At 42.5% G+C, this 16,161-nt stretch overlaps 1 protein-coding gene across 1 annotated transcript in view; it reads left to right on the top strand.

The window, feature by feature from the left end:
* dnah5 (dynein, axonemal, heavy chain 5) overlaps positions 1–16,161 on the top strand; it is a gene marked incomplete at its 5' end in the record, with an annotated part of 160,663 nt that overhangs the window by 41,883 nt on the left and 102,619 nt on the right. Inside the window, 18 exons of the mRNA XM_080004870.1 lie at positions 16–187; positions 954–1,208; positions 1,731–1,924; positions 3,548–3,641; positions 5,300–5,442; positions 5,519–5,595; positions 5,724–5,848; positions 7,424–7,659; positions 7,757–7,975; positions 8,063–8,125; positions 8,712–8,950; positions 10,512–10,659; positions 10,830–10,922; positions 11,369–11,568; positions 13,449–13,602; positions 13,926–14,089; positions 14,376–14,532; positions 15,019–15,231. Of these exons, the coding sequence (XP_079860996.1) occupies positions 16–187; positions 954–1,208; positions 1,731–1,924; positions 3,548–3,641; positions 5,300–5,442; positions 5,519–5,595; positions 5,724–5,848; positions 7,424–7,659; positions 7,757–7,975; positions 8,063–8,125; positions 8,712–8,950; positions 10,512–10,659; positions 10,830–10,922; positions 11,369–11,568; positions 13,449–13,602; positions 13,926–14,089; positions 14,376–14,532; positions 15,019–15,231 (2,946 nt within the window). The remainder of the gene's footprint in view (positions 1–15; positions 188–953; positions 1,209–1,730; positions 1,925–3,547; positions 3,642–5,299; positions 5,443–5,518; positions 5,596–5,723; positions 5,849–7,423; positions 7,660–7,756; positions 7,976–8,062; positions 8,126–8,711; positions 8,951–10,511; positions 10,660–10,829; positions 10,923–11,368; positions 11,569–13,448; positions 13,603–13,925; positions 14,090–14,375; positions 14,533–15,018; positions 15,232–16,161) is intronic.

Here is a 16,161-nt window from a genome sequence, read left to right as displayed (position 1 = left end):
GTCGTCATCCTAAAGGACCTGTGCATTAAAGCAGCCCAGAGTCTCCACACCAAGAGCTCATTGGTGGAGGAGGCGGCCAATGAGCTGATCAATATGCTGCTGGAGTTCGACCGCAGTCGCAGGGAGGAGGATGGCGAGGCTCCAGAAGTCACAGAGCGCAAAGCCATGGACCACATCAACAGCGACGGTACACCTGGGTTTACTCTGTGGAGGGAGGATGGTGTGAGCCAGAGTGGATAGATATGAGAAGTTGTATGAAACAATAGTTACCTGTCACCTGTTCATATGCTGACTCACTTTAATAGCAAATTTAGGTGACCAAATATTTCCCATTCTCCATTGATATCCATTGCTTGCATCTACAATACGTCTGATTATAATGTGAAGCATGCATGTATGTAAAAAAAATCAATTATCAATAAAGGGACTATTTTTTCACTTTCTTCAACAATTCACCTTGAAAAATATACTCTTTATTTACAATTGATGCCCTTCATTGTTCTCTTGTATGCTTTTTTGATACACTTCCATATGACTTTTCAGTCTGTTGACCCGTCATGACCACAAGGCAAATGTTCTAAAACGTCCATGTAGCTTTAATGCATTGCCATAACAGAAGAATTAAATACGAAATTGTCTTGTATCTTTGATCTTGTGCCCCCTGAAAGTTCTTCCATGATAATCAGAATATTAGTTATTAGTTATTTGCCATTTTCAAGATTTAAGATTCAAGATTCAAGATTCAAGAGGTTTATTTGTCACATACATATCCGTACTTTTATACATATATGCAGTGAAATGTAATGCAACGCATCCGGTGATTAAACACAATATGTCCTAGACAGAACACAGTAGCTACCTAAGAACCTAAGAAACTTTGGTTCGTCCCCCGACACATTCATCTTGAAACGTTTCAGAAAACAGAAGACACTTATCCCCTGGTTGTCTTCCAGGTGAAGAGGACGGCCGATCGGACGGCCACCTGTTCTCCAGAAACGCCTTGGCCCTTCCTGCCAGCGGGGGCCCCGCCTCCCCCATGGTGAAGAGGAAGAAGAAGAGAGACCTGATGCAGGTGATGGAGGAGGAGGCCCATGAGCTGCTCTCCTACTTCAACCACCGCAACATGGATGCCCTGCTGCGACTGACGCGCAACACCCTGGAGACACTGCGCAAGCGCATCCACGCCTCCTCGCTCACACACTTCCTGGGTGAGGCTCGTCTCCCCAGCGCCGTGGTTCGAACGTCTTCTGAATAACAGTCTACTTGGTCGTTTAGACTGCACGTAATTTGTACGTGGTCTTGACAATGCTTAGTATAGAATAAATCATATTTGGTCATCGTATTGACACATCTTTTTTTTTATCCATGAAGATTTTGGTTTCCCTCATTTAGTCCCTGTAGAGGGTGGTACAGTAGAATAGAGCGGTAGAGTAGTGGTAGTGGTAGAGTGGACCTAGAGGTACAGTAGAGGTAGGTAGAGTAGAGATGGCGGAGAGGGAGGTAGAGGTAGAGTGGAGAGAGGTAGAGTAGAAGAAGGTAGTTTAGAGAGGGAGAGGGAGGTAGAGTAGAGGGAGGTTGAGTACTTTAGAGGGTGGTAGAGTAGTTGGAGGACGACTAGAGGGCGGTAGAGTTAGAGTACAGGTAGAGTAGAGGGAGGGAGGTTCTGTAGCATCCATCTTCAAATTCCTTTTCACGCTACAGTAAACACCGCTGGCTCTTTGCTCTTGCAGCTGATGGCGACTCTCCCAATCGCACCAAGGTCTGTGGTCGTCCCATCTTCAGGGCCAACGTGATCCTCTCCATCCCCAACATTGCCATGGTGCCGGCCATGGAGGAGGTCCAGCAGGCTCTAAACCGGGCCGTGGAGTGCATCGTCTGCGTCAGCAAAGGGGTCGGCCAGTGGAGCAAGGAGAGGATCTCCAAGGTGAAAGAGAAACTAAACGGCAAAATACTGCCTTGTAAAAAAGATACAAAATGGAACGAAGATCAGAAGTTTTGTGCTGTTTCTTTTTTTTTTTCTATTCATTGTGGTAAAGCCAACATAACAGCTCAAACGCTAATTTCTGTACACCCATAACTTAACGCGCCTTCACATTTGGGCATTTGTGTCCCAAATGACAACTGTGGGCACGTATTTCCCAATGTCCATGTTTGGCATATATGATTTATTTAAGTATCTGCATAATGAATGAGATATATAAGTATGTCTTCTTCTCGGCTAAAACATTTTGAGGTTTTCTGAGCTCTCAAAGAGCACTTTTTGCACACCAACGCAAACAACATAAATAACTTATGATTTTTGATTTTTAGACTTTTGTTTCCCTTTAAACCTCCAAGAAGGGTGGGGAGGGTATAAAAGTGTCTGGCAACCACACTGGCCTGTAGGATCCACATACAGTATTTGGATTATTTTCAAACGTTGACCATCGTATGCATTCTGACAGACGAACCACGGGAGCAACATCTGAAAGATGTATACTTTGAGTCATATTAATACAAAAATACACTGTGTCTCAACGTTTTTCATATCCTATGTGTTTATTTTCCCAGGATAAACTTTTAAAATATGAGTTAGGCTTTAGCTTTTGTATGAAACCAGAAGATTTCTGTTGCCGCACCGGGGAATACGAAGCAGGAGCTAGTGGCTTACAAAGAACTTGAATGAAAACTTTCTACGAATCTCTCCGATTGAGGTGAAATGTGTTACCGCTGCCCTGCAAGGATGCCCTAGAAAAACCTATAACGTCCCTTTCAAGCATTATGTAACCGGAAAGTTGGAAATGAGGAAGGATGCGGTTCTAATTCAGTTTCTCAGCACCGACAGTTTCAAAGGATTAATCCCACCTCTCAGCAGAAGTTCGGAGAACGAGCGTACTGTGCCTCAGCCAGATTTTTTTTTCTTGCCTGTGTACAATGCATCAGTCCTTGCAGCGGGGGATGGTGCAGGAGAGGAATGCGTTTGCATTTAAATGGAGGATAAAACGCTCCCTCGCAACTTGTTATTGTTTGTGAGTAAGGCCCTGTGAAATGGGAAGGTACTCAAAAAATGGCATTGCAAATTGTGAAGTGAAAACTTTGAGCCGTTTCTAAGTTGGCTGACAGAAGAGATGGATGGGATAGTAGGGTTGGACAAATTGTTGCTACCAGTTTTTTTCAACTGATTTCACAATATTTTTCATCGACTCATTTCATTGTATTTATCTTAAAACTTAAACGAATAGATAAGAACTTATGGAACACTATATTGCTTGCCACTGCTCCTTGGAAGGTCATTCACAGAATCAAGGCATTGAAAACTAGATACTTCCCTAACGGAGCTCAAACGCTTTATAAATAGTCATTGGAATTTTGGTGGCACAACTTCCCTATTGTTCTGTATTCAGGTGGGAAGCTTTGTCGTCATGTGAACGCATCCCTCAATGGAAGGTTTATTAGTGTCGAGAGAGGCCGTCGCGGGTTTTGTTCAACACATACTGTCCTACAATGACTTTTTAAAAGTGTACGTCTGCTTTATGTCTGACGATTTTTTCATGTTTTTCCCTTGAAGAGAAAGATGAGTGAGAGATGGATGGCCGTCCTGAAACAGGAGAGCAGTGAGAGCGAATCAGAGGGCAGGGAAACAACATCCCGGAGCCCGGCTGGTACGTTATGACCCGAGACCACCAGATTCCTCTGTCTGTATGGTTGCGTTGTCAGGTGCCTTGCCTCCTCCCAACACACGATATTCCAACAACGTTGATCGCAATTCAGTTGACACGTCCACAGTATAAACTGATCCCCTCATCACGCAGCTCATCAGAGTGAATCCCTATCTGGCTTGGAGCAGATAGCCTTTCAAAGTGCCGTGTGTCATTGATGACTTTCGGAAAAGGAAGTATACACATTTGAGCCACTCCCACGGATCAAATTCATTCAAGGAAATGCCAACTTGCTTTAAAAGAAAAGCAAGCACACCAATTGAAAGGTTTATTTTCATGATATTTGTCTTTGCCACATCCTCATGCTACTTCCAGCGTCAGTGAAGCGTAGACAGACAAAACATTCTGCCGCCTTCTTTCCCGCGAATCTATTTATGTATGCAAAGATGTACACCACCCGCTCTTTCTGCTCGTTCAATCAGCACATGATTTATTAAAGATGCATCTTTTTTTCCACCGCAGCGCATGGAGCTGCTTCTAATTTATGCAATTATGAAGCCGACAAACAGTATTATCCGTTTGTTGGATCCTGGAACTAGACTGTAGTGTCTGGTTGATTGAGACACTCGTTATACTGATTGTCCCTCAATTTGTAGACTTGTGGAAGATGATCTGCCCTCATAATTATGTTTTCCCCCACAATCTCTTTCTCATACCTTCATTGGTGTCGCTCCTCCTCATTCTTGCCCCTACACCTGAACCCGCAGTCCTTTGTGAAGCCTGAAGTAATTCATCGATTGATCATTTAATGGATCTATCGAATTCTAATACACAAGTGCTTAAAAGAAAATTAAAAAAAAAAAAATGTATATATATATATATATAATAATTAGATAAGATTAATCTAATGGCAGGGTTCTTACCAGGTGCTTGAAGTGCTTGAAGTGAAATTTGTCCTTGGAAAAAGTACTAGAATACCTTGAAAATAGCCCCTTTTGTGGTGAAGTGCTTCAAAAGTCATTGAAAAATCTAATATTCCCCCTGTTGTTATTCAGATCATAATATAATAAAAAACAGCATAGATTATGGCAGTGATACATTTAATCCAGCACAGTTTAAAATAGACACTTATAATAGTAGATGAAAATGAGATCAATTATATATAGTCTCACTATATAAAGTGTTATATTGTATGTGTATATATATATATATATATATATATCATTTGACAATGAGACTAAGATTATATTTTAATTTATAAAGATCACATTGAAAATGGAAATCCTTCAAAATGAAAGAAATTGTGCTTAAAAAGGTCCTTGATTTCATTTTTGAATGCACCCTGTTGTGAAAAGTTCAAGATGTCCATTTGGGTTCAAATAACTTATGATGAATTATGTTCATTTGTATCTTATAATTTTATTTCACTCTCATTAATGATGTTAATGTGGAATGAATTGTCCATCGAACAAATGATCAGGTGATAATACCATCACTTAATGCTGGTATTAAGTGCTGATAATAATAATTGTTGATTGCAGCTGCTCCAGGAGATTAAAAGGAAGTTAAAGATAGTAAGATCAAATTGGATGGATGGAGATTGTCATTGAAGTGTTGAATTACTCTCCAGTAATGCCCCCTCTTATTCCTTCTCGTTTCAGATGGCAGTATGTCGGACATTTCAGCGTCTGTGATCCAGGCTGTTCAATTCCAAGCCAGGAACTACTACAAGAGCGTGTCAGAGAACAAGGAGATCGTCAAGCTGGTTTCTGTTCTCAGCACCTCAATCACCTCCTGCAAGAAGGTACAAGAAGCCTGTTCTCTCTCAATGGAAAAAAAAAAGTGTATATACTGTATCTGTTTTGTTTTTTTTTACCCAGGAGGTGATGACAGCCCTGGAACGGTTCAGTCGCTACCATCACATCTGGCGGCAGGACCGGGAAGACGGCATCAGGAAGTATGGAGTGCTTCATTATGGGATGGATTGGATAGCAATGATTGAATTTAACGGAACAATAGCATGTTACAGTGGAGGGATATCATCCTCCATTGCATCCTCCATTGATTTTTCTTTTTTTTTTTTAGGTTCAGCCAAGGAACACCCTTGCTGTCAGAGTTCGAGAGCCAGATCCTTTACTACCGAGACCTGGAGCTGGAGATAAACGCCGAACCCGAGTACCTCACCGTGGGAGCCCTGGCCTTATTCACAGGTTAGATGTAGACACAAAACTATTAGGCGTTCCTCTAAATGAGTGTTTTTCAAAAACCTCACAACCAATGAACAATTGGTCTTTATATACCTCGTGAGCAGAGCAAATTTGTGCCTAAATTTATATTTATGAACATTTTTTCACAGTCATTTCTGCATGAAACTCTAACATTGTAGCTTGAATTGGTAAACCAATGGTAAATTTAAGACATTTTTGAAGAATGAAAAGTTTGTTTCATGTATGTGTTATTGAAGACATTACTAAATTTACATATATGTAGATGATCACCAATAATTGCATTGAGGTGGATTTCATAAGCTATTTTCTTTTCACATTTGATTTTGTCAGTAAAACAAATGGTATTTTCATCAATGTTATATACAACAAGAAGCCACAACATTAAAACAACCACTTATATCCACTAATATTGTGTAGCTCTGACCCATTGAGGCATGGACTCTACAAGACCTCTGAAGGTGTCCTGTGGTATCTGGCACCAAGATGTTAGCAGCAGATCCTTGAAGTCCTGGAGGTTGCGAGGTGGGGCCCCCATGGGCTTGTTGTTCCAGAACATCCCACAGATGCTCGATCGGTTCAGACCCTGACCCGAGCCATCCACATGATGTAGAAGAAAACATGATTCATCAGACCAGGCCACCTTCTTACATTGCTCCGTGGTCCAGTTCTGATGCCCACATGCCCATTGTAGGCGCTTTTGGCAGTGGACAGGGGTCAGCATGAGCACGCTCACCGGTCAGCGTCTACACAGCACCATACCCAGCAAGCTGTGATGCACTGTGTGACACCTTTCAATCATAGCCAGCATGAACTTTTTCAACAATTTATGCTACAGTAGCTTTTCTTTGGTAGTGGACCAGACGGGCTAGCCTTCGCTCTCCTCGCGCATCAGAGCCCATGGCCATGACCCTGTCGCTGGTTCACCAGTTGTCCTTCCTTGGACCACTTTTTGGTCCTCATTCCAGACCCACAGCCTTGTCCTTGAATATAGAATTTTAGTGACAGGATCCGGGGTCTCTTGGGTAGAATATATTCAGTATGTTGTAGTTTTGATTGCAGCGAGAGGTTGGCTCTGTCACAGGTTAAACTCTTTGACCTCCGAGGGACAAAACGGAACAGGGCAAGCCTATGAATATTCATCACATTGGAATTTCAATATATTATATATATAAATATATTATATATATATATATAATATATAATATATATATATATATATAATATATTCAATATATAATATTCAGCTTTAATTGTAATGAATATTTATGACAAACTTTTGCAATTCAAATTCATGCTTTTCTTGGACAGACTGGACTTGGCTAAAACCTCCATGCCCACTGTCTTCAGCTTTAACTCTAATTAGCCTGAAGAATCAATTAATTTCATATATAGGGGTGTATTGATAACACTGTGGGCAATATAATATTGAATATATATCGATTTTGGTATATGTGCTAGTAAGTTTTGGACTCACGAGGAAAGCGACAAACTCCCCAGCGTGAAACACTGTGTCAAGCCTCCAAAGTCATGTTTATTTGGGTTAATTTTTTTTACCAGCAAACCTGAAGATGTCTCTCACAGCGGAAACCAAGAGCTGGATGGTGGACTACGGCCTGCACTGCAACAGAAAGTACCGCTCGGAGATGGAGCAGATCTTCGCCTTTGTGGACGAAGCTGGAAAGAAGCTCAACCGGCAGATCAAAGACCTGGACGACATTCGTATCGCGATGGCGGCACTAAAAGAGATCAGAGAGCAGCAGATAACTGTTGACTTCCAAGTCGGCCCCATTGAGGTTCGGAGCACTTCGCAACTCAAACTTGAGCTTCGACTTAAGAGCGAGTTTGATCTTCTCACTTTTAGAAATACAACCCTACTTCCCTCATCCTCAGGAGTCGTATGCCATGCTCCACAAGTATGAGCTGTCGGTGGCCAAGGAGGAGGCGGAGAAGGTGGACACCCTGCGCTACTCCTGGGAGAAGTTGCTTTCCAGGAGCACGGAGGTGCAGAACGAGCTGGCCGCCCTGCAGCCCAACTTCAGGGGAGAGCTCATCGAGAACGTGGAGGGCTTCATGGAGGACTGCCACCATTTCTACGGTGACTACGACAAGGTATTGTGGAACGCTCCATCATTAACATGAGCTGATTTAAGATGGAGTTTCTTACTGGTTAACATGGCTTTCACTCTTCTGCACTAGGATGGTCCCATGGCTGAAGGACTAGCTCCTCAGGATGCCAGTGACAGGCTTATTATGTTCCAGGTACCAAACCATACTGTTTCTAGTCTTTTGTTTCAATAGTATTTTTCCAAATACCTTTTATACCGTATGTACCACATCATGTGGGGTTTTGTGCTTAATGTGTTTCCTAGGATGTGCTACTTATGCCTCTAGTCTTGGATGTGTATTTAGTAGGTTAATCTAGTGAGGGTAGTTAACAGTGACTTCGTCCATAGTGGCTGAGCCGCTCCTGTTAATTTGTGGAATTTGTCGCAATCTTGCATTATTTCAAATCCCCAAATCTACAGCTCCTCTCGTCACTTGTTTTATTCAAGGGCTTTGTTTTTTTCAGCTAGGGAACCTCGTCACTGGCTTAACAATAATGTAATGTTTTTTTTCTAGTCAGCCGGGTAATTTGATGTGGGTGAGTCAGTCTCCGAGAGTCCATTGATTGGAATTTGATTTGTCTTCCATAAAGTGCGGAATAGACACTTTATTATCACCAACTTGATGTTTGCCGTACTTAGAGTAATTTAGCAGAATTTGAGTATGCACTCTTGGGTGCTTACAGATAACAAGTACGAATAACACTGATTTTGAAGACACTGTGTGTGTCTCCCCAATCCAGAATCGCTTTGACAACTTGTTCAGAAAATACATCACTTACACGGGCGGCGAGGAGCTGTTTGGACTTCCTGTTACCCAGCATCCACAGCTTTTGGAGATCAGGAAGCAGCTGGCGCTGCTACAGAAGCTGTACGGCCTGTACAATAACGTCATTGATACAGTCAATGGATACTACGACATCCTCTGGACCGACATCCACATTGAGAGGATCAATAATGAGCTAGTGGATTTCCAGGCGAGGCAAGTGGGAAGGCAATATGTTCTAGTAAAGTCATCAGACCTGCACTGATGTAGTTGTATTGCTACTAACTTGGAATTAAACTGCCAAAGTAACATTTTAAGGTAATTTGATTAATTTATGTATTGACATACTTCAAGTATTTTTCCCATTTGCGCTATCTAATGTTCTTCTACGTTCTTCACGACATTGATTCCCCATTTTGTGGCCTGCTGCCTTTGGGTAGTCTATTGGTCAAGTCAGCTGTTTATATAAAAAAATCATCCAAGTCTTGCTGTTGGTGAGAATTGGCTTCATTTCTCAGTGGTTACCATGATAGAATGGTCGCCAACAAGTGATGGCCAATGATCGACCACATCCCCATTTTTAGTTTGGATGGAAAATTAAATGTGAAAGCTTGAATCGCCTTGAGGTATCCTTTTGAGCAGAGAATGAAAATGATCAATTTACCTGGTTGAGGTGACACGTGGACTGAAGGACAAACCTAAATGGTTGGTTCTGGCTCGTAAATACTTGATTGTGATTGACTGAAAAAGTATTAAGTTAAATATGTAATAAAGCATGACAAGGAATGTAGTTTGGGACACTTTGGTCTAATTTTTCTGCCACATTATTGTGTGGGTGTTCGGCAAATGGTTGATTCAGTGCTTTTAGGGAAAGTGTTGACAAAACTGAACTGAACTAAACATAAACTGTGTTGTGCTCATTCAAAAAAAAATCGAATCGAATCAAAACTGGACTTAGATCAAACGAGCCTGTTAACAGTTTTGTACAATATATGGCTGACATCGAACTCGCAACCTTTCAGCTCAGCAACGAAGAAGCAAAGGCGATGAATGGGCAGGGACAGGGGATGGGGTTGTGGAGAGAAGTGACACGTTTGTCGAGAAAGGAAATTATTTCCACCTCCTCCTCAGCAGCTACCTCTCTGTTCATGGCCTGATGTGGAGGCCTTCCCCCTGTAGTCACGCTGTTATGCCTTCCATTGAATTGCATGAATGCACAAAAGGATTTTCAATTTCATCCACTCCGTCCCCTTTATGCACGGCCCCTTTTCTTTGGGGGTGGGGGGGGAAGAATGGCCTGTCCTTTTGTGTCCGTCGCACAAACACAAAAGGAGGACGGATAAAGAGGCTTTGGGAAAAGAAAGGTACTCCATCCTGCAGAAGTAACTATCAATGAATCTGCCTTTTTTTCTTTTTTTTTTTTGTTCTCGATAATAGCAAGTAGCGTTGCAGAGAGTGTGTTATTTCCGGCTGTCATTTTGCCAGCCATCAAAGGAAATATGAGTTGGTGCTCCCTCTTGAAGTAGAAATCCAATTTTTTCCAAGTCGCAGTGTACTTACGAGTCTATTGTACGGCCCCATTCTACCGCGGGCACAGGACTCGTGCATCAAAAGGCCCAACCACACTGACACACACACACACACGCACGCACGCACACAAAACCGCTGTCGGTGGGAGTTTGCAGAAGGGCGGGCCTCTCTAATGGAAGAGTCGTTGCTTGCCATTGAGCTAATATGGAACACGCGAGCAACCATTCCAAACCTCCTCCACCCCCAGGTGTCGCAAGCTGCCCCGTGCCCTGAAGGAGTGGCCGGCCTTCCTGGACCTGAAAAAAACCATCGATGAATTCAGCGAATGCTGCCCCCTGCTGGAGCTCATGACCAACAGGGCCATGATGACCCGCCACTGGAAGAGGATCACCGAGGTGCCGACACCCAAATACACTTTGAATACACTGAAATGCTCCCGTTATGCTTCATGTTTTTTTTACCTCCTGTAAGGTGTTTGGCAATCTCTAACCGTTTTCAATAAGTCGGCACCTAACAGCTAGACAAACGCTGTCTGATGAAACGAAGTATTGATTCGTCCTCCCAGGTGACCGGGCATAGCTTCGAGGTGGAGAGCGACACATTCAAACTGCGCAACATCATGGAGGCTCCACTGCTCAAGTGTAAAGAGGAGATCGAGGTAACAATAGTGGGTTTTTATCAGCATCCACGTATACCTCAACAACAATGGCTCAATGAATCTAGTCCCCCGATGGCTATGCTCTCGGATAATTAGCCTTTAATGTGGTAGAATGGCAGTTTTGTCGCCAAGTGGGAGCCTTTAAAGTATCCTCAATGGAATATTTATCGCGTAATAGAAATTCTCTTTAGTTTGAAAACACTCGAGCAGCCCTTATTGTATTACTTCATCAAAAGGATTTGTTCTGGTTGCTCAGATTTTTATCGTCATATTAGTATTTTACGATGATGATGATAGTTAAGCTAGCTCTGAACTGGCTCATCTTTATTTATATACAGAGTAACTTTCAAATTATTATGATTCCCATTCAGCTTGTGAGACAAACTGTTGAGGATGTGGATGTTTTCTCCCTTCTCAATGCGACGTCTTTGCTCGCCCCTCCACAGGACATCTGCATCAGCGCGGTGAAAGAGAGGGACATTGAGCAGAAGTTGAAGCAGGTGATAGCGGAATGGGACAACAAGACCTTCACGTTTGCCGGCTTTAAGACTCGCGGAGAGCTGCTCTTTCGAGGAGACAGCACGTCGGAGATCATCGCCAGCATGGAGGACAGCCTGATGGTGCTGGGCTCTCTGATGAGCAACAGGTTGGTCGGACAAAGTTTAAACTCCGGGGTTATTGTTACACAGCATTACGCGGCTCTGTGGAATACTCCGTTCTGATTGGTCAATAGCAGCAACCGGTGGTCAGTTATTTCACAATAATGACACCGCTTACGTGCTAATGCTAACACTAGCTAGCGGCGACGTCTTGTGACGCTCCACCAAAACTAAAACGGAAGAGTTGAAGAGACGAATGTGGATATGTCACATTTTACCATCAGTAAATAGGTCAGTCACATGTATGTTGGTTTTGTTTGGTGAATAGTTTGCTACGTTGTTGTGGTGTTAGCCACGGTGTTGTGGACTAATTTTCTTTGGCGGAAGCTCTTCAACTAGGCAAACTAGTTGGTTATACTTATGGTTATACTACTAAATCCATTTCAAATCAATATTCCACCTCAATGTATTGTTTTATTAAGTAAGAAACCGTGTAATAAGCGGCATAATGGGCAGCCAGCCGGTCATTATCGCAAAATAGCCCCCTTTGGATTGATAGATTGAATGGGTTGATGGATTGAAGTGCTGATCACTCTGTTGGGGGTTCTTTTGCGAAAATAAAATAATTCATTGGGAAGGAAAATTTAATATCGAGACGGAATATTACTAGATCCTCCCGATTGCATGTGTTTATGATATGGAAGTTATTATTTTAATGACCAAGCACTGGGTTATCTGCTTGCAGGGCTGCCAGGTGTGTGTGACAAAACCAGCGTAATGGGCAATAAAATCCAGCCCAAAACCGGTGGGGGGTTAACACGGAGAACGTGTCCCCATTACGCACGGTTTCATTCCATACTGCATCATCCATGCCCAGCCCCATTTTTTGATTTATTTTTATTTATACATATTATTCGTGAGATTTGCATACAAAATGGGTCTAGCCAACATATGTAACCCGCGGCAACACTTCAACAGTAGCCCAGTTCCACGGGAAAACCGTGTACCTGGCCACGCTGTCTGCTTGTCTCAGTGTCTTACTTTGAGTGAAGTCTGTTCAGCTTATTTTTCTATTGTGTGTGGCCAGAATGAATTCATACATTTATTTTATTTCGTTATTTATTTTTCAGGAGACAGTGCCCATTAATTTATGTTTAGTAAAAATGTAAAAGTGGGAGTTAGCCAAGAATGCCAAATTTTCATCTGCAGTCCAGGGCAAAGATGTTAAACTGCAATACCTGCAAATGACTACAGTGCATTGAAAGACAAGTTCATAAAACATAATATACATTAACACATGTCATGAATCCGGAATCTCACCCTGCTGATTAATAAAGTGCCATCTTATCTTAAATCGTACCAGAGCTCCCTTAAACACTGGCATCTCACAACAGGAGGTTGAGATTATTGCCTTAGAGTCTCAATAATTTCAATCACAGTGTAATGACGTTTTTTCAGAAAAAATAATCCTCTTTCCTTGATATAAGATATAATATGTAAGATATAATATATCTGTTTTTCCAGGAAAGCACAATCAGCGATTCCAGTTACAGCAGCACTCCTCAAGTACACTGATATTGTGATACAGCCCATGACAGCATGGCAGAGTCGGTTTGGCTGGAATTGGCTGAACCTGTTTTGTTGGGGGGGATACAGTCAACTGCAAAATAACATTGACAATTTATAATAATTGCAAACCATAAACTACTACTACTCCTCTGTACAAAAAAAAGAAGATCTAATTTAACCAGAATACACACGCTCTATACTTGGTAATATCCATGCCCTCTATGAAAAATACCAGTCTCATGTTTTTGCCTGTGTGATGGAAGTCAATTTTCATGATCATTTTTCCAGATCATTTCAGATCATAGTTTTTATGATTGTTTCTTTTGTTTTTTATTTTCCCCCTGATGGTCCGTCACAGGTACAACACCCCTTTCAAGGGCCAGATTCAGAAGTGGGTGCAGAATCTGTCCAACACCACGGATATCATCGAGAACTGGATGACCGTCCAGAACCTCTGGATCTACCTGGAGGCCGTGTTTGTCGGGGGGGACATCGCCAAGCAGCTTCCAAAGGTAGACCAAATGATGAGGCTGTGGATTAAAACACATCATCCCTTGATTGATTTTTTTTTCCCAAATTACATAATTTAATATCATTAGTCATTTCACCTACGGTCAATATCCCTGTTGTCTCTGTCATTCATTCGTGTTCATGCAAAATATAGAAAAGCATATGGTACTATGTGCTTTTGAGCTTTTGAGCTATGTTTTGAAAAGTGCTATGTAGATCAAGTTTATTATTGTAATTAATAATAATTATAATAAATAATGTCCAACAGAATATAAATTTATCAGAAGCCACATTCTGTCCCTCCATCCTTTCCTCCTCCCTTCAGGAAGCCAAGCGTTTCTCCAACATTGACAAGTCGTGGGTGAAGATCATGACGAGGGCCCACGAGATGCCCAACGTGGTGCAGTCGTGTGTTGGGGACGAGACCATGGGGCAGCTGCTGCCCCACCTCCTGGAGCAGCTGGAGATCTGTCAGAAGTCCCTCACAGGGTGAGCAGGGAGCAAAACGCTGAACCCAGGGAGCAAAATGATGTGGGAAGGAAGGAAAGAAGTATGGAAGGAATGAAGGAAGGAAGGAAGAAAGGAAGGAAGGAAGATGTTGGAGGGAAATTTTTTTTTTCCCTCAAAAGTTAACATATCACAACATTACTCGATTTGCAGAGGTGGAACGTATCAAAGTACTAGTACAAGTTCTACGTCACCAACTATACTGTTTCGGCTGTCCGGGAGATTTGTAACCCCCAAACTACTTTTGTTGTCCTGCGTCCGTCCCCAGCTACCTGGAGAAGAAGCGCCTCCTGTTCCCACGCTTCTTCTTTGTGTCAGACCCCGCCCTGCTGGAGATCCTGGGTCAGGCCTCCGACTCCCACACCATCCAGGCGCACCTCCTCAACGTCTTCGACAACATCAAGTCCGTCCGCTTCCACGACAAGGCCTGTTGTTTGTCACTTTTCTACTCAGTTGGTTTGGTTTGGTCCATGGTTTTGGTTTGTTTGTTTTAGTTATCAATACAATATTTTTTGAGTGTTTACTTAAACTTCTATCCTTTTTAAAGAAAAAAAACATTTTTTTTTTACATTACATTGTTTCGCACCCAAATACCGTACTCTTACCCTTAAGCTTGCTTCACACTGAATTTGAAAATGCATCAGACAGTTGGATCCCGCCCCATAGTGGCCATTGGATCAACAAATGAAATAAAAAGAGTCATGTCTAAATGTATAACAATGGTTTTCTGTGAGCAACACAAAACTTTTTTTTTTCAATATCATTTTACAGTAAAGATTAAATGGTGTTCCGTGCTCGATTCAGCGCACATTTGTATCCTGAATCATTTAATGGACAGAATAGGATAGAACAAAGTACAATAGAAAAATCTGAACGTGCTGTACACTGTGACGCGTGCCTACTTTCTGCAGATGTACGACCGCATCATGGCCATATCGTCGCGGGAGGGTGAGACCGTGGAGTTAGAGTGCCCGGTCACGGCCGAGGGCAACGTGGAGGTGTGGCTAAACGCTCTGCTGAAGGAATCCCAGAGGTCCTTGCACCTGGTCATCCGCCAGGCGGCCCTTGCCATCCAGGACGCCGGCTTCCAGCTCATTGACTTCCTCAACTCCTTCCCCGCTCAGGTGAATTTAGCTGGAAATCAAGGAAAGAGAAAACAAAAAAGGAGATTCAGTTCTAACAATTTTTTCTGGTTTTAAATTCCGTGTTTGCCTGTTTGAATGGAGATTTTGGACAATCTACTGCAGGGCCAGTTGGAATCAGAGGCTTGAGTTCCTCTGCTCATTCCCTGCTGAGCTGCATCAGTTAAGCTTGATTCACACCTAAAACGACAAACGACTCCCATGGAAAATCTGTTTCCGCACCTGAAAAGAATTTGCAGAATATCTGTGTCCGGTCCAGGCTCAAAACGCGCCAAAACTCATGCGACACATTTCAGCCCGACACCACTACTAGAAGTGAGGTCTGTACATTTTTTGGCATAAGTAAAATTTACTTATGCCAATAATAAGTAGTTAACAATGATAAGTCATTTATATACACGACAAAGCAGGCTTTGATATAACCTCACATGCCCCCGGAAATTGGATATGGAATCCTTTGGTACTGAATGTGCTATCGTTTTACTGCCGACGGGCACACTGCTGCTGCACTCTTCACCTTTGGTTGTGAAGCGTTTGCTGTATTTTCATCCAGTGAATGCATTTTTTATCAGAGAACATGCCCCCAACCTTCCCATCAATCCAAACTCAATGAAACTCCGCTCCTTTCATTGCACAGTCTATTCACAGTTGTGATGCTGTATTCCACTGACGTCAAAACTCAAAAAAATCTGGAGTGTAACGCAAAACACGCCTAACTTCGAACCTAAACTACTCTGTTGGTTTTAGCTCCTGTGTAGATGCTTGTAGATGTCACTCGCTTGCCAAACAAACACAGATTTACTGCAGGTGCTAATGTTTTGTCCTAAACAGAGGCAATGGAACTGATTTAGCTGGGGGCAACCGACTAGGAAGTACAGATTTCTGAGTTCCATGGAATGCAGCGTCACTGCA

This window comes from Zeus faber, assembly GCF_960531495.2.
Source record: "Zeus faber genome assembly, chromosome: 8".
In the NCBI taxonomy this organism is placed as follows: Eukaryota; Metazoa; Chordata; class Actinopteri; order Zeiformes; family Zeidae; genus Zeus; species Zeus faber.
This window is presented reverse-complemented; position numbering and strand designations above follow the sequence as displayed.